The sequence below is a fragment of the Rhinoderma darwinii genome, chromosome 6 (genome assembly GCF_050947455.1).
Source record: "Rhinoderma darwinii isolate aRhiDar2 chromosome 6, aRhiDar2.hap1, whole genome shotgun sequence".
Lineage (NCBI taxonomy): Eukaryota > Metazoa > Chordata > Amphibia > Anura > Rhinodermatidae > Rhinoderma > Rhinoderma darwinii.
The window spans coordinates 60,710,523-60,736,611 of record NC_134692.1 but is presented as its reverse complement, the minus strand read 5'-3'; the positions used below and the strand labels follow the sequence as shown (position 1 = coordinate 60,736,611).

Sequence of the window (26,089 nt, the reverse complement as noted above, 5' to 3'; positions counted from 1 at the left end):
ATCGCGCCATTTAAATCATTAGAAAGAGGGGGGCGACCCCCTCTATCAGCTCATTGCGCCCCCCGCAATGTAATTGCGGAGTGGCGATGGTTGCAATGGCTGCCTGGGGGCCTAATGAAGGCCCCCAGGTCCGCCATCTTTGTGCTCCTATTAAGCCCTGCCTCTGGAAAAATAGAATAGAAGAATAGAAAAGAATAGAAGCCTGTCAGAATCACGATATACTGCAATACATTGGTATTGCCGTATATAGTGCAAGCGACTGGTTGAAGTACCAAGGGGGACTAATAAAAAAAGTAAAAATTAGTAAAATAAAGTTGTTTTTTTATGTAAAAATTTTTACAAAAAATTAAAAGTTAAAAAAAAAAACACCTTTTCCCATTTTCCCCCTAGAGCATAGTAAAAAAGAAATAAATACATAAACATAATTGGTATCACCGCATTCGTAAAAGTATGAACTATTACAATATATCATTATTTAACCCACACGGTGAACACCGTAAAAAAAAAAAAATTATAAACACCAGAATCTCAATTTTTTGGTCACCTCATCTCCCACAACAAATTAAATAAAAAATGATCAAAATGTTTCATGTACCCCAAAATGCTATCATTAAAAACTACAGCTTATCCTCCAAGAAATAAGCCCTCATACCACTTAATCGACGCAAAAATAAAAAAGTTATGGCTCTCGGAATTTGGTGACACAAAATAAATTTTATTTTATACACTTAGGTTTTTACTTGTAAAAGTATTAAAATATAGAAAAAAACTATATATATTTGGTATCGCCGTAATCATATTGACCCACAGAATAAAGTTAACATGTTGTTTTAATTGCACAGTGAATTCCGTAAAAACGAAGCGCAAAAAACTATGGAGGAATCGCTGTTTTTTTCATTTTCTACCCCACAAATATTTTTTTTCCCGTTTCCTAGTACATTATATGGCACAATAAATGGTGCTATGAAAAACTACAACTCGTCCCGCAAAAATCAAGCCCTCATAGGACTATATCGACGGAAAAATAAAAAAGTTATGGCTTTTGGAAGGTGGGGAGGAAAAAACGAAAATTAATACCTGAAAAATGGCTGCGGCGGGAAGTGGTTAAAAACGCAACAGAACTGCAGCAGTACAGGTACCAAAAACACATGCAGTTGACCGCATGCGGTTTTCTAATGCAACAAAACTGCAATAAAACCGCGTCAACGACGCACCGTGTGGCCTTACCCTAAGGGCTTATTCAGACGAGTGTGATATACGTCTGTGCAACGCGCGTGATTTTCACGCGCCTCGCACAGACCTATATTAGTCTATGGGGCCGTGCAGAAAGTCAGTGATTTTTACGCAGCGGGTTGCGTAAAACTCACGACATGTCCTATAGTTCTGCTTTTCTCGCGCATCACGCACCCATTGAAGTCAATGGGTGCGCGAAAATCACGCGCACCACACGAACAGCAGTCAAAAGTATGATTGAAAACAGAAAAGCACCACGTGCTTTTCTGTTTACAAACAGAGTGTCCTAATGATGGCGGCTGCGCAAAAATCACACAGCCGCGCATCATATGGTGATGACACACGGAGCTGTTAAGTGCCTTTTGCGTGCCCAAAACGCACACGCTCTTGTGAATCCGGCCTAACAATGTTTTTCCATTAATTGCTTCTTTGGCAATGAAATCCCACATAATGTCGTCATAATGTGTCTGGATCAGCCTATCGTTAAGGGACCCAACAAAAAGAGATTATTCAAAACGTTCAACCGCTGTAATGTATCTCTTACAGCCACAAATCATGTGAAAGTAATAAGCAAAATTATATCTAGATGTAACAAATGCCAGAAAAATTTGTTCTTATCACTTGAGAAATGTGCAAACCAATGCCATTTACTTTTGGGAATAGGAAAATTGGTATATGGCCTCATGCACACCACCGTAGCCATGTGCACGGCCGTGATTTCCGGGTCGGTCGGCCGGCCACGGAGGGACAGCCGCAAGCCGCCCGCAAATAGGCCATTATTTTCAATTAGCCCGGACTGCAGAACACGGCCGTAATAAGGCTTGCCCGTTCTTTCTGCGGTCCAGGCTCCGCGTCCATGCACGAACAGTGAAAACCACGGTCGTGTGCATGGGCCCAATAGGAATGAATGGGGCCGCAATTCTCCCGTGGATTTTCGGGGGAATTGCGGCCGCAAAAGCACGTACGTGTGCATAGGGCCTAATGCTTCCTTCACAAACATTTTTGGGAAATGTATTAAAACTGGCGTTTCATACGCCAGCCTAAACCCAAAGAAAAATTGGAATAAAACGCAACACATTTATTAAAAGGCTTTCCTTAATAAATGTGTTGCATATTCAGGCCGGACCAAGTGCCACAATTGTGGCGCAACAACATCAGCCATGTGCCGTCCACTCCCCCTACATCGGCCATAAAATTAAACAAACCACATCACTGCTCCTCTTCTGCCCTCCCCAGCTCCCTCTACATTCCAGCACGGCTCATACAAGGTCCTGATACCAAGCAGCGTCAGTGCCTTATATACGAAGCAGCACTTCATCTTCATCAGTGCTGTGTCGCATACAACATCCTGACGCTGCCTGGCGTCAGTACGTTGTATGAGCCGTGTTATGCCGAGGGAGCCGAAGGGGAGAAGAGGTGAGGTGAGCAATTTTTTTTCTTTATTTAACTGTCCAATACTGGGCAAGGTAGGGGCCCAGAACTAGGAGCTGGTGTAGACTTCCATCATAATTTACGCATTATTTACGCTTTCTGGCATAAATTATAGTGAATATGTTGGACCGATGTAGCTCCGCCCCCCTTTCCGAAGCAAGGTCCCCTTTCCACAAAAGTGGAAAACTTTTAGTAAAAAAAGTACGTGATTTTTATAGCTTTATTTGTGGCGTTCTTTGCAAATAGTGCGTTTTACTACCTGCGTTTTTTATGTGGCATTTTTCAGATTGCAAATTATGTGATTTAAAGATCATGTAATGCAAAGATTCCTTTTTTGACCGCATTATTTATCCTGAAAAAAAGCCACAAAAAATGCCAGACAAAAATGCAACACAAGTTGACACATGCATATTTTTTAAGAAGGAAAAAAAACCTGTGGAGGTCTATGGGAGAAAACAGCACTTAGGCCTTATTCAGAAAAGCGTATTTCACGTCCATCTGCTGTCCGAAATTCAATGGGGCTATTCAGAAATGCGTTGTTTTTCAAGCAGCGTGTGTCCGTTGCGTAAAACTCACTGCATGTCCTACTTTGGTGCGGTTTTGCGCACCACGCACCCATTGAAGTCAATGGGTTCGTGAAAATCACGGACAGCACACGGACGTCTTCCGTGTTCTGTCCATGATTCACGCACCAGTTGCTAAAGAAATTTAGGGAAAAATTAAATAAAAAAATGTGCACCAACATTTACATGAAAAAATTGTGGCACACGAAGCTGCAACGCAGGAAAAATGCTTGTAGTGCCTTCTATATTTCAGCATTGACTTCCTATTAGCCGCAGAGATTTTTCCGGCAAAAAAAATGACAAAAGGCAGCAGGAAAAGCAACATAAAAATGTGGCGTTTTTTCTAAAAACTCTGCGTGTAAATCCACCCTGAGGGTATGTTTACATGCTAAACGAAAAAACGGCTGTAAAATATGGAGCTGTTTTCAAGGGAAAACAGCCTCTGATTTTCAGCCAATTTTTAAACATCAAACGTCTTTTTATAAATTTTTTGCGCTTGTTCTTGTAGCTGTTTTTCTATTGACTCAATGAAAAATGACTCCAAAAAACGGCTCAAGAACTGAAATGCACTTCTTTTTAAGGGGCATTTTTTTACTCGCCGTTTTTTGAAACGGCCACGAAAAAACCAGCCCGTCGGAACGAAACGCAATTTTTCCCATTGAAATCAAAGAGCAACTGTTTACAGCCCGAAAAACGGCAGAAAATAAGCTGTGTGAACATACCCTTATAGTGGTAGTCATTATTGTTAATTTTCAATTGAGATTATTTTTACGGAACAAGGAAGTTATAATATGAAGACTGAAGACTTTAGAACTGACTTTCCTGACAGTCGGTAATTACAGGATAGGTTATACATGTTCCTTATATAACCCATAATAATATAGGGACTTTATTATATTTTACTACCAATAATCGTAAGGATTTCAGCTGAATATGCAAGTATTTTCTCTATTAATGTTCATGCCTACATTTCAGTACAAGCAACTGGTAAAACATTTATGCGTATATACAGGTATTCATCGTTATTTATGGAATGAGGTACAAAGTCATTTCAGTTATGTATTAATCATTTAACCTTTTTAATTACTACGTGATATATTTTAAGGGACTGAATTGAGGTTTGAGTTAGCGGAACATATGAGAACATATAGATATTGATATATTATGACCTTTCTAGTGCACTATACTTAGCAAGTTTAAGTGGATGTGATTACTTCCATCCTTCATCTCCCAGGAGATGATAAAATGAACCACCTCTGAGCTACGTAGGTTCCCAGAATAGGTTTACTGTCTGCTCTCCAATGATAGGCTGTCATTAGGAATTGGACATAGATAATTACTCAGGTGCACAAAGTTTATGAACACTGGGTCACTTGCTACAGAACCTACATTGAGAGCGTAGGTCATGTAGTAGTAAATAATTCTAGAAAAGTATACTTCCAAAAACATTTTCTAAATTAATAATCCTAAAATTGCAACCTTGTTTGCTTGTTTCAAGGTACAAACATCGCCAAGAAATAGATAAAGGAAAGGAAAAAAATAGTTAATGAACTGGAGCCAAGACTAATGTAATATTCTAGCATTTTCTTAAGGCCAAAAGCACACGATGCGTATTATGTGCAGCTTTGCCACGCGTATTTTCCTGCGGAAAATCTGCAGCGTAATACAGTACCAGCAAAGTAAATGAGATCACAAGTAATGTTATATAGAAGCTGCACGTAAATTGACATGCGGTGCACATTTTTATGACAATTCAACTTGCGTTTCCGCTTGTGAATTATATCAAACTATTTAAAAACAAAAAAAACACATCAAAATCCGCAGCATAAATAGCCAACTATTTCCACATCAAAATATAAAACCGCAACTACAAACGCATAAAAAAAACCCGCACTAGAAGGTGCGGATTTTACCTGCGGAATTACCTACATTTACTTGCGGTTTTTATGCAGATTTTCTGTACCAAATTCCGCAACGTGTGAATGTAGCCTTAGACTCAAAGGGGCAGCTGTATCAATATTGACCCTGGTGTTCTGATTCTATGGAAAAAACTGTCACTAATTTGACTTTGTGACATATTTATTAAAAGGTTGCACAGATCATTAAAAATGTCCATAATGCAAAAACAGTTATTAGATAGACTATATTAGGACATATAGAGATCATAGACGGGATCCGCCTCTTTGGACCCTCCTTTATGAGCCAGAGTAGAGAGTCACTGAGTATCATGAGAGAGAGACTTGTAGCCATACAGAAACTTATAAAAATAAATACAACTTAATATTTATATGAGTAAATAAAAACTATTTAAACACAAGAATGTAAATAATCAGATTAAGGCCTCGTTCACATCTGTGTTCGGGTCTCGTTCTAATGTTCCGTCGGAGCTTTCCGTCAGAACGGGACCCTGAACAGACACAAACTGACACAAAAGGAAACCCGCCGTTTTGCCAGAAGCAATAGCGTCGCCGACTACACTATTGCTTCCGGCAAAACAACTGATCCGGTGCACAACAGAGACAAACGGAAACCATGGGCACCGGATCCTTCACCATTGAAATCAATGGCGATGGAAATGGAAACCTCTGGTTTCCGTTTGTGTCAGTTTGTGTATTTTCAGGGTCCCGTTCTGACGGAAAGCTCCAACGGAACGTCAGAACGGGACCCCAACGCAGATGTGAACGAGGCCTAATAGAAAAATATCTTACCAAGGTGAGACTAGGTCCTAAAAACATTGAGGAATTGACTCAATATAAAACTGCATAACTTTTTATTATACAATGATTACACTTTATTTGCAGAAACTGGAATACACCTTTAAGGAGCTAGTAAATAAGAGTATGTCATTAACTAAAAAGATAGTGGGCTTTGCTCATATTCCTCACATGCCAAAATCATAATATTCTTGCTAACAGTGATGTTAGATCCACCAGACTGATTTTATTTTAGATAGTTCGTGTTATCCACTTCTCCTGTCTCTCAGAGGTGTGAAGGATGGAGTGGACAGAAGTTAATGTTTATAATAATTTTCTTTCTTTAATAAAATATAGACTATAGAGTTGTGTACATAATTGTGATGAAGCAATAGTAGGATTAGATAAGTATACGTGGCAAGATGGCCCCTGAACAGGGACTACGCACTAATAAAATAACAAGTCACTTCCTGGTATGAACGAACTATGAACTATGAAGACATATCTAAAGGACCAGATAAGTGTGAACCTATCCAAGGATGACACAAGTAACAAGGGGCTTACAGTGATACGTGCTTTTATAAAAGTGTGATAACATGTACCCACCCCCAGGAGAAAGGGGATATAGAACAAATGTGTGAAATAAAGCAGTGACGCCTCTCCTGATGCTGAGTGAGGAGCTTTATACCAGACTTTGTGTGGTGTGATTCCTTTCGTACGAACTCAGCGTATTATCCCTGCCGGTTGAGACTGATTAGTACCCGAACAGAGGGACCCCATACAAATTATTTCTTGACAATAAGTAGCATATGTCAGTAATGCTCATATTTTGTTAAACAGGGGATCAGTGATTATAGATAATTGTCTGGAAGTCCGGCTGAATTTAAAGAGGCTCTGTCACCAAATTATAAGTGCCCTATCTCTTACATAATCTGATCGGCGCTGTAATGTAGATAACAGCAGTGGTTTTTATTTTGAAAAACTATCATTTTTGACCAAGTTATAAACAATTTTAGATTTCTGCTAATTCGTTTCTTAACCCCTTAGTGACCAGCCCATTTTAGGCCCTAATGACCAAGCTATTTTATTCGTTTTTCTATAGTCGCATTCAAAGAGCTATAACGTTTTTATTTTTTCGTCTACATAGCTGTATGAGGACTTGTTTTTTGCGGGATTAGTTGTGCTTTTTAATAGCACCATTTTTGGGTACATATAATTTTTATATTAACTTTTATTAACCTTTTTGGGGGGGATTATAAAAAAAACCTGAAATTCCGCCATTGTTCTATGCGTTTTTAAATTGACGCCGTTCACTATGCGACGTAAATAACACATTACCTTTATTCTATGGGTCGGTACGATTACGGCGATACCACATATGTAGAGGTTTTTTTATGTTTTACGACTTTTGCACAATAAAAACACTTTTTAACTAAAATTATTTGTTTTTGCATCGTCGCTTTCCAAGAGCCGTAACTTTTTTATTTTTCCATCAATGTAGTGATTTTTTGGGCTTGTTTTCTGCGGGACAAGACGTAGTCTTGAATGGTACTGTTTTGGGGTACATGGGACTTATTGATTCATTTTTATTATGACTTTTTTGGGGGGCAATGGAAAAAAATTGCAATTTCGCCATGTTTTTTTTGCGTTTTTTTTTACAGTGTTCACTTTGCGGTTTAAATTACATATTAACTTTATTAATGGAGTCATTACGGTCGTGGCGATACCACATATGTGTACTTTTTTTTTTTTTACACTTTTACTAAATAAAACCACTTTTTTTGAAAAAAAATGATTTTATTTATTTTTTTACTGTACTTTTTATTAATAATCTTTATTTCACTTTGATGACTGATTTCATTAGTCCCACTTGGGGACTTTACTGTGCGATATTCCGATCGCTGCTATAATGCTCTGGTATACTTCGTATACCAGAGCATTATTGCCTGTCAGTGTAAATCTGACAGGCAATCTGTTAGGACGTGCCTCCGGCGCGTCCTAACAGGAATATGTCCAGGGCACACCTGGGGGCTTTTATCAAGCCCCCGGCTGCCATGACACCCCATCGGAGACCCGCGATTTCATTCGCGGGCCGCCGATGGGTGACAGAGGGAGCTCACTCCCTCTGTAAACAAAGTTAAATGCCGCGGTCGCTATTGACGGCGGCATTTAACGGGTTAAACGGCCACGATCGAAGTAAACTTCGATCGCGGGCGTTGGAGCAGGAGTTCAGCTGTCATCAGACAGCAGAGCCCCGGCTCCTGCCTGCACGGGAGACCCGTGCAGGACTTAGACTAGGCTGACGTGAAAAGGCGTCAGCCTAGCCTAAAGCCCATTAGTGACCGACGTAAAAAGGCGTATTAGTGGTCACTAAGGGGTTAATAAACAACTGGGCGTGTTTATACTTTTTACCAACTGGGCGTTGTGAAGAGAAGTGTATGACGCTGACCAATCAGTGACCAATCAGCGTCATACACTTCTCATTGTTCCAGCCCAGCTTCTTTCACTGAACAATCACGCCGGGCTGGAACAATGAGTATGACGCTGATTGGTCACTGATTGGTCAGCGTCATACACTCCTCTTTATAACGCCCAGTTGGTAAAAAGTAAAAAACGCCCAGTTGTCTATTAAGAAACTAATTAGCAGAAATCTAAAATTGTTTATAACTTGGTCAAAAATTATGTTTTTTCTAAATAAAAACCACTGCCGTTATCTACATTACAGCGCCGATCAGATTATGTAGGAGATAGGGCACTTATAATCTGGTGATAGAGCCTCTTTAAGAGAACCTATAAACAGGAGTGACCTATTGTTTAAATGTTACATTTAGGACTCGTTCACACTACCGTTGCCCGTTGTACGTCCGCTAATGACGGGTCCGTGAAACGCGGACCACACACAGATGGCTTCTGTGTGCAGTCCGTTGTTTCAACGGACCAAATGAATGGAATGGCTGAGACTGTTCTGTTAAAAACGGAAAGGAGTAGGACCTGTTAAAACAACGGAAGTGTGCATGGCCTCATAGAAATGTATAACACCCTGAAGACAATAACTGAAGTGGGCATGAGGCCTAAGTTTGTTTTTGTTTTGTTTTTTCATTTTCCATGTCACCATCTATGTTAAAAAAATATTCTAAGATTTTACAGTTGTAACATTGGCTACTAAGCCCTGACAACAGGCCGCCACTATCGGTTCTGTAGAGATTACTTTTCATCACTCTTCTCATTATCATCACAGGTAGGATTACAATGAAATGTGTAAGAAAGTCTGTGGGAAATCAAACTGTCACGGGACCTGCAGAGGATGGTGTGAACCCACTGTGTTATGAAGGCCTTTAACGTGCCGCTAAACCAGGGAACAGAGTCTAAGGCTACAGAGTCTAAGGCTACATTGACACGACAGTGAAAAATCACAGTGAGACGGCCATTTTCAGAACAATGAAGTTCTATGGGTATTCACATGGCCATTTTTTAACGGCCCATAAATATTGTCCGTCAAAAAAATAGGGCATGTCCTATTTCTGGCCATTTACACAGCCAGACGGCTCCCATAGAAGTCAATGGATCAGTTTTTACTGGCCGTTTTTCAGGAAAAACCGGTAAAAACTGATCCTGGCCGAGGACTTTGAGCGCTGAGCCCGGGGAAGCCCTTGACATTACTGTCCATATAATGACAGTGAATTCAGGGCTTTCAACAATGGAATCCCCGGCCAGAGCATTGCAAGATCTCTGGCCGGGGACTCCAGTCTCGTAGATAGCACCCCTCCATGTAGATAGCACCGCCCTGCCTGAAGATAGCAACCCCCTCACGGTAGCTCCTTGTAGGAGCAGAATCCCCGGTGGGCAGACCATGCTCTGGCAGGGGATTCCGCTCCTGGAGAAGCTCCCGGCGTCACTATCCATATATGGACAGTGACGTCAAGGGATTACTCCTGGAGCGGAATCCCCGGCCCGCTCTGGCAGGGGATTCCGCTCTCCTGATGTCACTGTCCATAAATGGACAGAGACGTCAGGGGCTCCGTCTATGAGAGGAATCCCCGGCCCGCTCTGGCAGGGGATTCGGCTCTCCTATTGTCACTATCCATATATGGACAGAGACATCAGGAGCTCCGTCTATGAGCAGAATCTCCGGCCAGAGGGAGCTACAGTGGCACTATCTACAGGGGAGGAGTGTGGTATCTACAAGGGGGGTGCTATCTACAAGGGGGGGTGCTATCTACAAGGAGGGTGCTATCTACAGGGGGTGCTATCTACGGGGGGGGTGCTATATGGGGGTGTGGCACTATCTACAGGGGACACCATGGCGCTATCTACATGAACACTGTGGCACTATCTACAGGGGATACTGTGGAGCTATCTATATAGGCACTGTGGCACTATGTGAGCTCTGTGGCACTATCTACAATGGGCACTGTGGCACTATTTGGGCACTGGCACTTTATATGTGGGCACTGTTACTATTGGGCACTCTAGCACTATCTATAATGGGCACTGTGGCACTATGTGGGCACTGTGGCACTATCTATAGTGGGCACTGTGTCACTATGTGTGTACTGTGGCACTATCTACAGTGGGCACTATGTCACTATGTGGGCACTGTGGTACTATGTGGGCACTGACCCTATGTGGCAATTATCTAAAGTGGACACTGTGGCACTATCTACAGGCACATTGCAGCACTATCTACATGGGCATTGTGGTGTTTTCAGGGGGTTGGGACAAAAAAAACCTGACAAATGAAATCCATCCTTTTGTTTTTTTAACGGCCATGAAAAACAGATGGCAAACGGATGACATTAAAACGGCCATTAAAAACGGACTGACGGACTGGAAAGGGATGAAACTTTAGAGACACACTGATGCAAAATGGTCTTGAAAAACTGACAGTTGATCAGTTTTTAAATGGACATTTTTTTTCCACTGTTGTATGAATGTAGCCTAAGGGAACCCCAGGTACCCATTAACTTTGCTACCTCCAGAGTAAATCTCCCTTATGCAACAGCCAACGTAAACAGGCGTAACACAAATTCAGCAGATAAAATGCGAGGTCATGTATGGCAAAAGTCAGGGCAGGTGGCAGACAGGCACTCACATGTGGTTGAGCCAAAGGTTAGGGCAGGCGGCAGAAGTTCTTCATGGTCAATCCCAGTAAATCCAAACTAAGTATAGTGCTGGCTATCTCTAGAAAGCTAGGAAGGAACCTAATGGCTCGTGCAAGGACAGGAAAGGGAGATACCTTTTTATATCATGGAAATTTGGCACACCCTGGCCCTTTAAGTGTAGGAGGTGCAGGAGGAAAGTGGCAGCAATGTAGAGAGCGCCCAGCCCGGAGAGATGCACCCAGGAGATAAAGGACGCTGTAACAAGGTAAATATACGGTGGGGGCATGGAGCAAAAGTGGCAGGCGTTACAAAAGATAACACCTCTATTATAAAGTTAATAAGACGTGATTATCATTGATAATAGTTGATGGGGCAACTCACCCCCTCCCTGCTCAGCGACCTCTGCACATGCCCAAAACACTCTCCCATACAAGTCAATAGGTTGTTTTCTGCCTGAGCTATCTTACTAGCATGTGGCTGCTGTAAAGCTAATATCTGAACTGGTGTTCACAACTCGCTCTGAGTAGCAGCTCAGGCAATAATCATGTTAAGAAAATGGAACAAAAATATATACAGTCAGAAAGTTTAGATTAGAAAAAAAATATATTTTAATATATACTAAAATGTATATATATATATATATATATATATATATATATATATATATATATATATATAAATGCATTATTTTTATTTATTTGATACATTCCCTTTAATGCAAGACGATTACAATTATCATGGTTTAGTTCGTTTTCATATCTGAAGTATTTATATTGTTAGTAAGCATGCCAGGCTTGGAGTTACACTGTTATATAAATATATCTGAATGTTATAGTAGAATTTACCACTATTTAAACAGTAACTCATTATAGTTTACTATGCCAATAATATACAGAATATATTCTTCTGGTCTTTACATAATGTTAAAAGCTAGAAACAGCCAAGTTAGGCTCTGTTCACATTTGCATAGGACACTCTGATTAGGGCCCCTGTTGCAATTTCAGTCAGATTTGACCCCATAGTGACATGTCAAAAGTTTGGATTGGTGGGGGTCTGAGCACTGAGACCCCCACCAATCGCTTGAACGAAGCAGCTGAAGCGCTTGTGTGAGCACTCAGCCACTTTGTGTCTGTTCGGCTTTTTCCGAAAATAAATGTATCAGTGTACGGACTCAATAGAAAGTCTATGAGCCCGTACTCCGATGCATCGGCTTTCCGGAAAAAGCCAAACAGAAACGAAGCGGCTCAGCGCTCCTACGAACACTTCAGATACTTCGTTCTAGCGATTGGTGGGGGTCTCAGTGCTTGGACCCCCACCAATCCAAACTTCTGACATGTCACTATGACATGTCAGAAGTTTGTCAAACGTTTAGCTACACTTTAAACCAAGCTACTGAAAACTGAACTTTGCTGGATACAATGAAATCAATACCTCAATAATACATCTTTCAGGAAATAAGATTTCTAGTTATTATCACCTCATATGTATTACTGCCTCTGTACGTCTGAATAATAGGCTATAATAAATAAGTATTGAACCTAATAAGATAAAGCAATTTATAACGTATGATTAAGACATTTCGCAGTAACTTAGTTGGCTATTTCTTCAATTATTGAACTATAACAAACGCATGCCCTCCTACTATTCTAGATTAGGTGGCGAACCATTGATTCTACGTAGTACATGCCAGCTAAGTGATGCTATTAACACTTTTTCATAGGTTGAGCAGTGTTGAAATTCATTGTTTCCAAAGGTCTATTGAAAGAACCTTTATATGAAATTGAGATTCTGTATGTACTAAGTGCTGTGAATAATTCCAGGTTAAAGCAGTTGCCAGATTTTTCATTTCTGAGACTCCCCCTTTCCTAGCTTTCAAGAAGAATAGAGGAAGATTATGAATTGAATTTCAATTCACAACTGTTGTAGAATATACATACTGTCCTGGCCAAAAGTTTTGAGACTGAAACAAATTTTGGTTTTCACAAAGTTTGCTGCTTCAGTTTTTATAGTGGCAATTTGCATTAACTCTAGACTGTTATGAAGAGTGATCAGATGAATTGCAATTGTAAAGTAATTCTTTGCCATGAATATTAACCAAATCACGAAAACCCCATTTCCACTGCATTTCAGCCCTGACAAAAAATGCTGCCATCATTTCAGTGATCTTCTCGTTAGCTCAGTGGAAAGTGTTAACGCGGACAAGGCAGCTGATATCACTCTGTCATGCTGATTGAATTATAAGAGTAGACTGGTTGCTTTAAAAGGGAGATGGTGCTTAAAATCATTGTCTTCTTCTGTTAACAATGGTTACCTCCAAGGAAACACGTGCAGTCATCATTGCTTTGCCTCAAAAGGGCTTTACAGGCAAGGACATTGCTGCTTGTACGATTGCCCCTAAATCAACCATTTATCGGATCATCAAGAACTTCAAGAGGAGTGGTTCAATTGCACTGAAGAAGGCTTCAGGGCACCAAAGAAAGTCCAGTAAGTGCCAGGACCGTCTCCTTAAGGCTGGGTTCACACGTGGCGGAATTTCACTTAAATTCCGCTGCGGAGCCGTTTCTGCATTGACTTCCACTTCTATTTAGAAGTGTTCGTTTAGACGATGCGTAACATTCCGCTGCGGAGCATAGGCTGCGGAGCGGAATTTGGTGTCCGCAGCATGCTCTGTCTGTTGCGGAGCAGTGGCGGACTCATGGCGGAATTTCTCCATTGACTTCAATGGAGATTCTAAGTTCCGCAATGAAGTCCGCAGCTGTCATGCACATGTTATGTGTGCTGCGGATGCGTCTTGCTTTTTTGCCATGACATTTCTTCATTCTGGCTGGACCTATGTATTTCTAGGTCTACAGCCAGACTGAGGAAGTCAATGGGGCTCCCGTAATGACGGGAGCGTTGCTAGGAGACGTCTGTAAATAGTCACTGTCCAGGGTGCTGAAAGAGTTAAGCGATCGGCAGTAACTGTTTCTGCACCCTGGACAGTGACTACCGATCCCAATATACAGCTACCTGTAAAAAAATAGAAGTTCATACTTACCGAGAACTCCCTGCTTCTGTCTCCAGTCCGGCTTCCCAGGATGACGTTTCAGTCTAAGTGACGGCTGCAGCCAATCACAGGCCAATAACAGGCTGCAGCGGTCACATGGACTGCCGCGTCATCCAGGGAGGTCGGGCTGGATGCCGAAAGAGGGACGCGTCACCAAGACAACGGCCGGTAAGTATGAAATTCGTTTACTTTCACTAGGGAAAGTGCTGCCCCTTCTCTCTATCCTGCACTGATAGGGAGAAGGGAAGCACTTTTCCCGCAGTCCGCAGTAGCTAGTCCGCATCAATTTACTGCACATTTTGTGCAGATCCGCAGCAGAATCTGCAACGCAGATTCTGTGCGGCATTGATGCGGACAGTTGCGGAGGAAATCCGCCACGTGTGGTCATGCCCTAAGAGGATTCAGCTACGAGATCGGTTCAACACCAGTGCAGAACTTGCTCAGGAATGGCAGCAGGAAAGTGTCAGTGCATCTGCACACACTGTGAGGCGAAGGCTTGAGGAGGCTGGTCTGGTATCAAGAAGAGCAGCAAAGAAGCCACTTTTCTCCAAGAAAAACATCAAGGACAGACTGACATTTTTCAGGAAGTACAGGGATTAGGGATTAGAGTGCAGAGGACTGGGGTAAAGTTATTTTCTTTGATGAAGCCCCATTCAGACTGTTTGGGACATCTGTAAGAATAATTGTCCGGAGAAGAAAAGGTGAGCGCTTCCATGAGTCCTGTGTCAGGCCAACAGTAAAGCATCCTGAGTCCATTCCTATGTGGGGTTACTTTTCATCCAAGGGAGTGGGCTCACTCACAATTTTGCCTAAGAACACTTCCATGAATAAAGAATGGTATCTAAACATCCTCCAAGAGCAACTTCTCCCAACAATTTCTCCCAACAATCCAAGAGCAATTTGGTGATGAACAATGATTTTTTCAGCATGATGGACCACCATGTCACAAGGCAAAAATGATAACTAAGTGGCTCTGTGAACAAAACATTGAAATTTTGGGTCCATGGCCAAGAAACTCCCCAGATCTCAATTCTATTGAAAACCTGTGGTCAATCCTCAAAAAGCAGGTGGACAAACAAAAACACAGAAATTGTGATAAACTCCAAGCATTGATTAGGCAAGAATGGGTTGCCATCAGTCAGGATTTGGCCCAGAAGCTGACACCCAGGGTTCTAGGGCAAATTGCAGAAGTCTTGAAAAATAAGGGTCAACACTATAAATATTGAGTCTTTGCATAAACTTGATGTATTTGTCAATAAAAGCTTAAAAACGTATGAAATGCTTATAATTGTACTTCAGTATACCAGAGAAACATCTGACTAAGGTCAGGTTCACACGAACGAGTGCATACTTGGCTGTGACAAACGGCCGTTATTCACGCCCGAGTTACACCCATGCGGGTCCCGTTTTTACGCATCCCAATAGACTTGAGTCTATCGAGGCATCCGTGAAAACTGAAGAAAATAGGACATTAAATTCTATTTTTCAATGGACTCTTCACACGATCTGTTGAAACAACGGCCGTGTGACTGGCCCGATGAAATACATGCGTCCGTGTGACGTTTTTTTTTTAACGATCATCTGAATTCGGACCAAAATATCTAAAAAAACTGAAGCGGCAAAGTTTGTGAAAACCAAAATTTGTGTCAGTCTCGGGCCGATACTATTGTCTGTTTGGCAACCAGATGACTAACTTAAAAGAAATGCTAAGGTCCTGTTCACACTGAGTTTTTTTGACCCGGAAACCGCATTAGAAAACGCGCCAAAAAACGTCCGAAAATGCCTCCCATTGATTTCAATGGGAGGCGGACGCATTTTTTTACCGCGAGCGGTAAAAAACGCTCTCGGTAAAAAGAAGCGACATGCCCGATCTTTGGGAGTTTATGCCTCTTACCTCCCATTGACATCAATGGGAGGCAGACAAAGCGTATTTCGCTGCGTTTTTGCCCGTGGCACTCAATGGGCGTGAGCGAAAAACGCAGCGAAAAACACAGCAAAAAGTGCAGCAAACGGCGTGCAGGCAGATGAAAATCTGCCTCAAAATTTCCAAACAAACTCTAAGTGACAATAAGAAAAACAAAAAAACTTTTTAAAACAAGCAGCTAAAATGAGTGTCAAAGCTTGGGAGTGTGCATTGGTCTCAAATGTGCGGTGTCTTATACGTGACATAAGATTCAGTGGAAGAGTTTTCTTAAATCCTGCAACAAATTGCTTAGTTCATATCTATTTAATTTTTTTTCTGTGTGCTGTTTTTTTCTTCAGGGAAGCAACCTAATAAATAAAAAAATAATAATTTGGACAGTGACACAATCTTCATGATTTGGGCTCTGCATGCCACCACATTGGATTTGAAATTAAACAACTGAGATGCAATTGAAGTGTAGACTTTCAGGTTTAATTCAAAGGGTTGAACAAAAATATCCTGTGAAACGTTTGGGAATTGCAACCATTTTTCTACACAGCCGCCTCATTTCAGGGGCTCAAAAGTAATTGGACAAATTAACATTACCATAAATAAAATGTTGTTTTTTTAATACTTTGTAGAGAATCCTTTGCAGGCAATGAATCCATGGACATCACCAAACGCCAGGCCTTTACTGCCGCTGTCTTCAGTTGTTGCTTGTTTGTGGGTCTTCCTGCCTTAAGTTTTGTCTTAAGCAAGTGAAATGCAGCTCGATCGGGTTGAGATCTGGTGTATGACTTGGCCATTGCAGAATATTCCACTTTTTTGCCTTAAAAAAACTCCTGGGTTGCGTTCACAGTATGTTTTGGGTCATTGTCCATCTGTACTTGGAAGCGACGTCCAATTAACCCCTTCCCACCGCAGCCCTTTTTCAGATTTTCATTTTTGGTTTTTCCTCCCCACCTTCCAAAAGCCATAACTTCTTTATTTTTCAGTTGATATAGTCCTATGAGGGCTTGATTTTTTATTAGTCCCCCTAGGGCACTTCAACCAGCGATCGTTATATCGCTTGCACGATATACTGCAATACTAATGTATTGCAGTATATCGTGATTCTGACAGGCATCTATTAAACCCTGCTGGAGGCAGGGCTTAATAGGAGCACAAAGATGGCGGGCGGACCTGGGGGCCTTCATTAGGCCCCCAGGCAGCTATAGCAACCATCGCCCCCCCCCCCCCGCCGCCATTGCGTTGCGGGGGGCATGATGAGCTGTTAGAGGGGGTCGCCCACCTCTTTCTAACGATTTAAATGCTGCGGTCGCTATTGACCGCGGCATTTAACGAGTTAAACTAGCAGTATTGCGCTCGTTACTCTGAAGGGTCGGCTGTAACAAACAGCCAACATCGGCATCGTATGGAGCGGGTTCACTCCGTGAGCCCGTTCCATACTTCCCCTACCCGACTTTGGATACGTCAAATGTCGGGAAGGGGTTAACCTTGCTGCATTTGGTTGAATCTGAGCAGAAAGTATATTCCTGAACATTTCAGAATTCATCCGGCTGCTTCTGTCTTCAGTCACATCATCAATAAACATCAGTGACCCAGTGCCTTTGGCAGCCATGCATGCCCATGCCATCACACTGCGACTACCATGTTTTACAGAGGATGTGGTGTGCTTTGGGTCATGAGTCGTTCCAAGCCTTCTCCATACTTTTTTTCCAGGGGGAGTCAACGGCTGCTTTGTTAACCGGAGGCCTAACACTGGCCTCCTGTTCTGCCAAGTACGGAAGCCGATTAGGCTCCACCTGGAGGCGGGGCCTAAAAGGCTACAAGAAGATGGCGCGCACTTCAAGAAAATGAGCCTGCGCCATCAGCCGCGGGTATCAGCTGTATATTACAGCTGACACCCTGCTGTAACGGCAGGGACCGGAGCTAGCTCCAATCCCTGCCATTAACCCCTTATATTAGAATAGAGATCTGTGGTGCAGGCCTTCAAGTCCCATTGTGCAGCGGTCCCCAACTTCTTTTTAACAATGGACCATTTTCATGCAAGAAAATGTTTCCACGGTCCGGCGTGGGGGGGGGGGGGTGTTTCGGGATTTAGGGTCAGTTCACACGTTGCGTAAATACTGCGGATTTCCCGCAAAGGAATGAGTTAGGGAAAATCCGCAGCATAATACAGTAGGGCTGGGTTCACACAACCTATTTTCAGGCGTAAACGAGGCGTATTATGCCTCGATTTACGCCTGAAAATACGGCTCCAATACGTTGGAAAACATCTGCCCATTCATTTGAATGGGTTTGCCGACGTACTGTGCCGACGACCTGTAATTTACGCGTCGTCGTTTGACAGCTGTCAAAAGACGACGCATAAAATGACAGCCTCGTCAAAAGAAGTGCAGGACAGTTCTTGGGACGTTTTTGGAGCTGTTTTCTCATAGACTCTATTGAAAACAGCTCCAAAAACGTCCGAAAAAACGTCGCGAAAACGGTGCGAAAATGGCGCGAAAAACGGCGCCAAAAACGTGAGTTGCTCAAAAAACGTCTGAAAATCAGGTGCTGTTTTCCCTTGAAAACAGCTCCGTATTTTCAGACGTTTTTGGCTCAGCGTGTGAACATACCCTAGCAGTAAAGTGTATGACATAGAACAAATCTCATCCATGCGCTGCGTAAATAGTGAGCAGAAAAAACGCTCAGAAATTGACATGCGGTGCAGAGTTTTATTCCGCAGCATTGTATTTGCATAAACACTGCTTGTTTCCTTCCTCTATGTCAACACCTCAGGATCAAAGAATGTACTAAAATGACTTATGTCTCCACCTTGTTAACTATTATAAGCTTGAACAGATTCAATTTTGTTAAATTATATACGTAAAATAATCTACTAAAAGAGCAGAGACACAAGTACATTAGGTGCATTTAGAACATCAAAACACAAGGAAGCAGCGAGTTAGAGTCACTAAATGGGTGCTAGCATTAAAGAACTTGATCCATAGTCCCCTTGTGCTTTGCAAATAAAAGAAGAATGGCAACAATGCACATCAATGAATAAACCGATTTTTTACTTACCATCTCCTTGCCTCTTTGCATGGAGATTATATCAAGTGCTGCCATTCTTCTTTTACTTGTAGGTACATTAGGATGCAAGGTCGAACTTCTTTTAAGTTTTATAAATAATCTTGAAATGTTAAATAGGTCAGCACACAGAGAAATAATGGTGTATTTTATCCCAGGACAGCCAATCGGATAGTTCAACAGGACAATACTGACCTCCTTCCCCAGCATACACGACAACTATAGTAATGTAAATGACTGTGCATCCCCCCACCAATGTATATTCCCATGACTGACAGCCTATTTAGCTTGCCTATTCAGAAAAAAAATGTTTTGTAGGCCTATATACTCGACAATGTCTAAACCAAAGTGCAATCATTGGGTTGCGCTTCGGATCAGATTTTTTATGTGAAATCTGATGGAAAACAAACCTCAGGACTCAATTTTATTTTACAAAATGCTTTACTTAACTGTTGTTATTGCCTTTCTCAAATAAATGTTGGGGCTGTAATGGTCATGGAGCATAAATATGAGCCATTATCAATTTGGCTGTATTATGGGCAGCTGCGCAGCTCTTCACAGCAAAATACGGGACCAACATAGTCATCCTTTTGCTGCAGCTTCTGCTGTCAGGAAACACCTCTGTTTAAATCAGGCATTACCTGGCAAACAGTTTTTACAATAATTATTTATAAGGCAGTATTCTGAAGGACTCCCTTATGAATAATTACAATACATAACTATATTTCCTTGTAAGACTTAAGCTAATATTACACGGCCCAACGTGGGCTGTGTTAATGAGCGCCGGTAGACAAGACAGCTGGTTGATCGGCGCTCGTTTGCTCCTGTCTCAAGGAGCTATGTATTGGGACGAGCGTTCGTTACTCCGATCGCTCTTCCCCATACAATATTATCATGTCGGCAGAGTGTCTCCCTGTTTACACAGGGAGATGTGCTGCCGACAATAATAATATTTTGGCCATTTAAAATATAGAATCAGCCGATGAACGAACGTTTGCTCGTTCAGGGCAATTATCATCAATTATCGTTTGCCCAATAATTGGCCAGTGTAAAAGGGCCTTTACTGTCCCGTTTCTCTTTGAAAGACTTTGCCTGAGGCAAGGCAGGGGCATCTCCAGGGGCCAAGTTGCGTTTAGGTGGTAGTGGTCTTTTATAGATAAGTACTACTAATAATGTCGCAGGGAAAGTGTAATAGTTTTTAAACTCTTTTATGTTACCTCTTACCCATTTTATTATATTTTATGTATTTCATCTTAGGATATGATTCAATGCTCCAAATTAAAACGAGGACTGAATGTAAAGGCAAGAAGGGTTTCCAGCTCTATTAAATGGAATGTTGCCGATCTCACTTTAATGGGAAACTACGTTAACAGGAAGCAGAAGGACTTTCAAAGCACAGAGTTCACATTACAGAGAGAAAATGACCATCTCAAGGCACAAAACAGAAGAACACTGACACATATGAGACGTTTATGTGAGTCCATTAAGACAGCTCCTAGCCATAAAGAAAGACGAAGAATGGGAAGTGGCTATTGTTCAGGATCTGATAAAGTGACACCTGAAAAATGTTACTGTGAAATGAAAGATGTAACAGAAAATCAACTTGAATCCGAATCTCGTGCGTTACCTGTAAGAAATGAAGAAGCAGAACTTCAAGAGATGATAGAAAAATTGAAGGATGCTTTATCTCTCCAAATAAAACCAGGTATTATACACATTTCTTAGCAGATTTTGGTGGTATTATTTTTTACTTTTACTAAGCTTTACGTGTGCCATTCAGCTGACATGACAGGTCTATTTTAGTAAAGACTTCTATTCCCCATGAACTAACAGCACAGGGTAACCTTTTCTTAGAAATCTGCTTTGTGCAACTCATCTGTTACTCCTCCTAAAAATGTTTGAATAATTTACAACTGGGCGTTACAATTCCCCTTGTCAATAGGGTGTGTCCCTACACACTGACTGTATAGACTGTATAGAGTGTGTAGGAACACGCCCTATTGACAAGGGGAATAGTAACCCCCATGTGCCAATTTATTTATATATTTCAAGGAGGAATAACAGAGGAATGGCGCAACGGAAAGTTCTAGGAAAGAAGCTCCAGAATTGTTATGTTAGAAGAGCTGACAAGCACAAAATCAAGAAATATTTGTGGCAGATATAATTTTCCCAAGTAACTTTCGTATCAACTTCAAGACTTGTCTTAAGAGTGAATAGACATCGCTTCCAGCCAGGACGCGATGTCTATTCACAATCCCGACACTTCGGTAATGTTTGTGTGGGACTTACAGCACAGCACATCAAGATCACACTGTGCTGTCATTTTGTAATGAATCGGGGTAGGGAGACGACAGATGAGCCCTAATATACCCGCAACTAAGTCCCTGCCTACTTGCACGGCCCGTCCTAAGTGACGGTGTACAACTGGGCGATGGTCCCTACGCTTTGGACGCTCTGGGACGCCTCAAGGTTCTTCTGAACCTGGGCCCAGACTGTGCACAGTTCCCGATGAACAACATCTACCTCGGGATTGTTGGAACCACCAGGTAAAATGGAGGAGAACCGTGGATTAACCCCAAAATTGCAGAAGAAGGGGGAGACCCCCGACGAGTTACTGACCCAGTTATTAAGGGAAAATTCGGCGAGGGGAATGAAGGAGACCCAATCAATTTGACAGTCTGAGATAAAACACCTTAAGAATTGTTCTAGAGACTGATTAGTCCTCTCAGTTTGGCCATTAGTTTCAGGATGGAAGGCCGAGGAAAAGGACAGATCAATCTCCAGCTTCTTACAGAAAGCTCTCCAAAACAATGAAACAAATTGTACCCCTCTGTCCGAAACAATATTGACCGGAACCCCATGGAGACGCAGGATGTGTTTGACAAACAAGGTAGCTAACGTCTTGGCATTGGGTAGTTTCTTGAGGGGTACAAAGTGGCACATCTTACTGAAGCGGTCTACTATAACCCACACCACCGACTTGCCTAGGGATGGAGGCAGATCGGTGATAAAATCCATGGAGATATGGGTCCAAGCTCTCTGGGGAATGGGCAAAGAACATAGTAAGCCCGCAGGTCGGGACCTGGGAGTCTTGGACCTAGCACAAATTTCACAAGCGACGACGTAGGCCTTAACGTCTTTAAGCAACCCAGGCCACCAATAGGTTCTGGAAATTAGGAGCTTGGTACCCAGGATGCCTGGATGGCCAGATAGTGCGGAGTCATGATTCTCCCTGAGCAACCTTAGCCGGAATTGCAGGGGAACAAACAGCTTGGTCTCAGGAAGGTTCTCGGGAGCAGAACCTTGATCAGCCGCAATTTCGGAGGCTAAGTCAGAATCCACAGAGGATATGATTATACCTGGGGGCAAAATACAAGCGGGATCCTCCTCAAGAGGAAGGCTGGCCATGAAGCTACGCGACAGAGCATCAGCTTTAATATTTTTTGACCCAGCCCTATAGTTGAATCTTGTTAAAAAACAACGCCCATCGAGCTTGTCTCAGGTTTAGCCTCCGGGCAGATTCTAGGAAAACCAGATTCTTGTGGTCAGTAAGAACTGTTCCCTGGTCCACTCTTCAAATACCCATTTAATGGCTAAGAGTTCGCAGTTGACAACGTCATAGTTTCTCTCAGGTGAGGAGAACTTCCTGGAGAAGTAGGCACAGGGACGGAGATGGGTGAGAGACCTAGTGCCCTGGGACAAGACAGCACCCACTCCCACCTCGGAGGCATCAACCTCCACGATGAATGGCTCCATTTGGTTAGGCTGAATCAGCACTGGGGCAGAGACAAAGCACCTCTTAAGAATCTCAAAAGCCTGGACCGCCTCCGGAGGCCAGTGGAGGAGATCAGCACCTTTACGAGTGAGGTCCGTAAGAAGCTTAGCGATGACCGAGAAGTTAGCAATAAATCTCCTGTAATAATTCGCAAACCCCAGGAAACACTGTAAGGCCTTCAGGGAGGCAGGGCGAACCCATTCTGCCACAGCCTGAAACTTGGCAGGGTCCATGCAGAATTCGTTAGGAGTCAGCATTTTTCAGTTTTTGCAAAGAGTTTGCTTTTCCGAAGGGCCTGGAGCACCTTCCTGACATGCTCAATGTGGGAGGACCAGTCCTTGGAAAACACAATTATATCATCAAGGTACACTACTAGAAATACCCCCAGATAGTCTCTTAAAATCTCATCTATGAAACTCTGGAAGACTGCGGGAGCATTACACATCCCAAAGGGCATTACGTCATCCACATCTGTTCTCATCTGTGTATCTGATTGTTTCTGTTTTTGGCGTTTTTTTGCCTTTGATCCCCTCCCCCTAGCCACATGTGTATTTAAGATGTATCCCTATGCTTGTTTTCATCTATTATGGCCTGATGAAGACACATGTTCTGCGTTGAAACGCGTTGCCCTTCCTTTTTATGCAATAAATCTATCACATGCATCATTCTACTAATCTAATTGTGTAGCGCTTTCTCAAATATCCAGTTTTAACATATATGTTTTTTTGAAAACATATATAATCTTTTTTACTGCTATTCACTCGCGGTGCAATACCATTGTTGCTGGTACCTGGATACTGAAAGCTGCAACCTTGTCACAAAACTGCTTACATCCCTATGCTGTACCTGCCAGTACAAGCTCTTACAGTGAGTGCAACAACTTACCCTTGCTATCCATTACCCTACCTATCAAGGTTTATCTTGCACCATGTGGCGCTATGTACTTTTTTCTTTTCTCAGACATCACTGAATCCACGAAGGCACTGCCGGTGGCAGACCTTCCATCAAAACAGACCTGAAAGGGAAGCAAGATTTTATTAGGCTTTATGTTAACGGGAAATACCTGTGCGCCCAAGCGACCTCCCCGATGGTCACTTAGGCACGGAAGTTTTCCGACTGCTTATTCTTGCGCCTGGGACAGGAGTTCAATTGATGCTTGTCATCCCCACAGTAGAAGCAGAGACCATTCTTCCTGCGGAAATCTCTACATTGTTGGAGAGACACGGAGGCCCCGAGTTGCATAGATACCTCCGAGTCTTCCGTGGAAGAATGAAGCAACGGAACCTCGGGAGGCATCATGGGGGAGTCAGAGGAGAAAACACAAAACACGTTCAAGTCGTCGTTCCCTGAGACGTCGGTCAAGTCGTACCGCTAAAGCCATAACCTGATCTAGGGAGTCAGAAGAGGGATAGCTAACTAACTGGTCTTTCAGGGCGTTCGACAGACCCAATCTAAACTGGCACCTCAAGGCAGGGTCATTCCACCGAGAAGCTACACACCACTTCCTAAAGTCAGAACAGTACTCCTCAACTTGTCTCTTACCCTGACGTAAGGTCACCAGCTGACTCTCGGCAAAGGCAGTCTTGTCAGTCTCGTAATAGATGAGCCCGAGAGCAGAAAAAAAAGGTCAACAGAAGAAAGTTCAGGGGCGTCAGGAGCCAAGGAGAAGGCCCATTCCTGGGGGCCGTCCTGGAGCCGGGACCTAATTATACCCACTCGCTGGCTCTCAGAACCTGAGGACTGGGGTCTTAATCGGAATTAAAGTCTACAACTCTCCCGAAAAGAGAAAAAAGTCCTCCGGTCCCCTGAGAACCGGTCAGGCAAATTGAGGTGGGGTTCAAGAGGTGAGGTGAAGGGTACTACCTGGGTAGCATCACGCTGGTTGAACCTCTGAGCCAGGTCTTGGACCTGTAAGGAGAGACCCTGCATTTGCTGAGCCAGGGCCTCAAGGGGGTCCATAGTAAAGTCAGGGACCAGGGTAAGAAAAGGTATAGGGCCTGTGATTATGTAATGAATCGGGGTAGGGAGACGACAGATGAGCCCTAATCTACTCGCAACTAAGTCCCTGCCTACTTGCACGGCCCGTCCTAGGTGACGGCGTACAACTGGGCGACGGTCCCTACGCTCAGTAAGTGCAAGACAGACAACACAAGACAAGGGCACACAGAAGAAAAGGGGGAAGTAGGGGCAGTTGCCCATGGAAAAACCGTGAGCAACAGGCAGTGGTGAATGAGCTGAATCAAACCAGGAGAGTACGTAGTAGCAAAACAGAGCAGTAGAACAGTCAGGCAAGCCAGGGTCAATGTTACAGCGGTCAATCAGGTAATAACAGGAATAGCAGAGCCAGGAAACCAGAGAATCACAGGCAAGGAACATGCTGCAAGTGAGTGTATAAATAGACCAAGGGCGGGAGCTAGAACCGTCAGGCCAGGCTGTGATAGGTTCTCCCTCTCCTCAGCCTGCAAGCCTGAGTGGTAACAGATCGTGTCACTCTAGCAGACCTTGGTGCTGATGAAGGCTGATTAATCCCGGGCGTCGACACAGAACCTGTGTCTGGCAAACCCTTTACACATTTATAGCGTGATCTTGCGAGATCACGCTTGCTGTCATTAAAGGAACAGTGTCATCAAATTTTTTTTTTTCATGTCAGTTTTATGTTAGTGTTTTATTAAAAACGTTTTTATTTATTTGTGTGTTTGTGTGTTACTTTTTTCTATTTTTTCACTTTTTCTTCCCTATGCGGGCTGCCATTTTTTTTTCCATTTCTGTATGTGTCGATTAACGACACATACAGACATGGAATACGGCAGCCACAGTCCCATAGGGACTGCGAACGGGTCCCGTCCCATCCACTTCTGTGTACGCCGTCTGTGTGGGAACGGCGCATGCGCCGCTCCCACACAGTCCAATTTGAAATGCGCGCCGTCCGGCGCCATTTTCCTGTGGACCGGAAGTCGCGGCCGGACAGTAAGATTACTACTTCTGGTCGTGGCTTCCGGACTTGTGCACTTGGACCAGCGGCAGCAGACGGAGCGGACGGGCCGGAGGGAGCCGCGGCGGCAGGAGCAGGTAAGAGATTTCTATGTATGTTCGTGTTTGTGTGTGTTTACTACTGTATGTAAACCTTCTACACTGTGTGTTAGCTCAAAAAATGGCGACACACAGTGTAGGAGGTTAGACCGTTCAATCCCCTCATTTATCCCGGCACTAGCCAGGATAAAGGAGGGGGGGATTCTCAGAGCTCACTAGAGCGAGTGCTTTTTTCCCA

General features: G+C 43.0%; 1 protein-coding gene across 1 annotated transcript in view; it reads left to right on the top strand.

Annotated features, from left to right (window-relative positions):
- DYTN (dystrotelin) overlaps positions 1–26,089 on the top strand; it is a 70,252-nt gene that overhangs the window by 43,122 nt on the left and 1,041 nt on the right. The window contains exon 5 of the mRNA XM_075831524.1: positions 20,304–20,751. Within this exon, the coding sequence (XP_075687639.1) occupies positions 20,304–20,751 (448 nt within the window). The remainder of the gene's footprint in view (positions 1–20,303; positions 20,752–26,089) is intronic.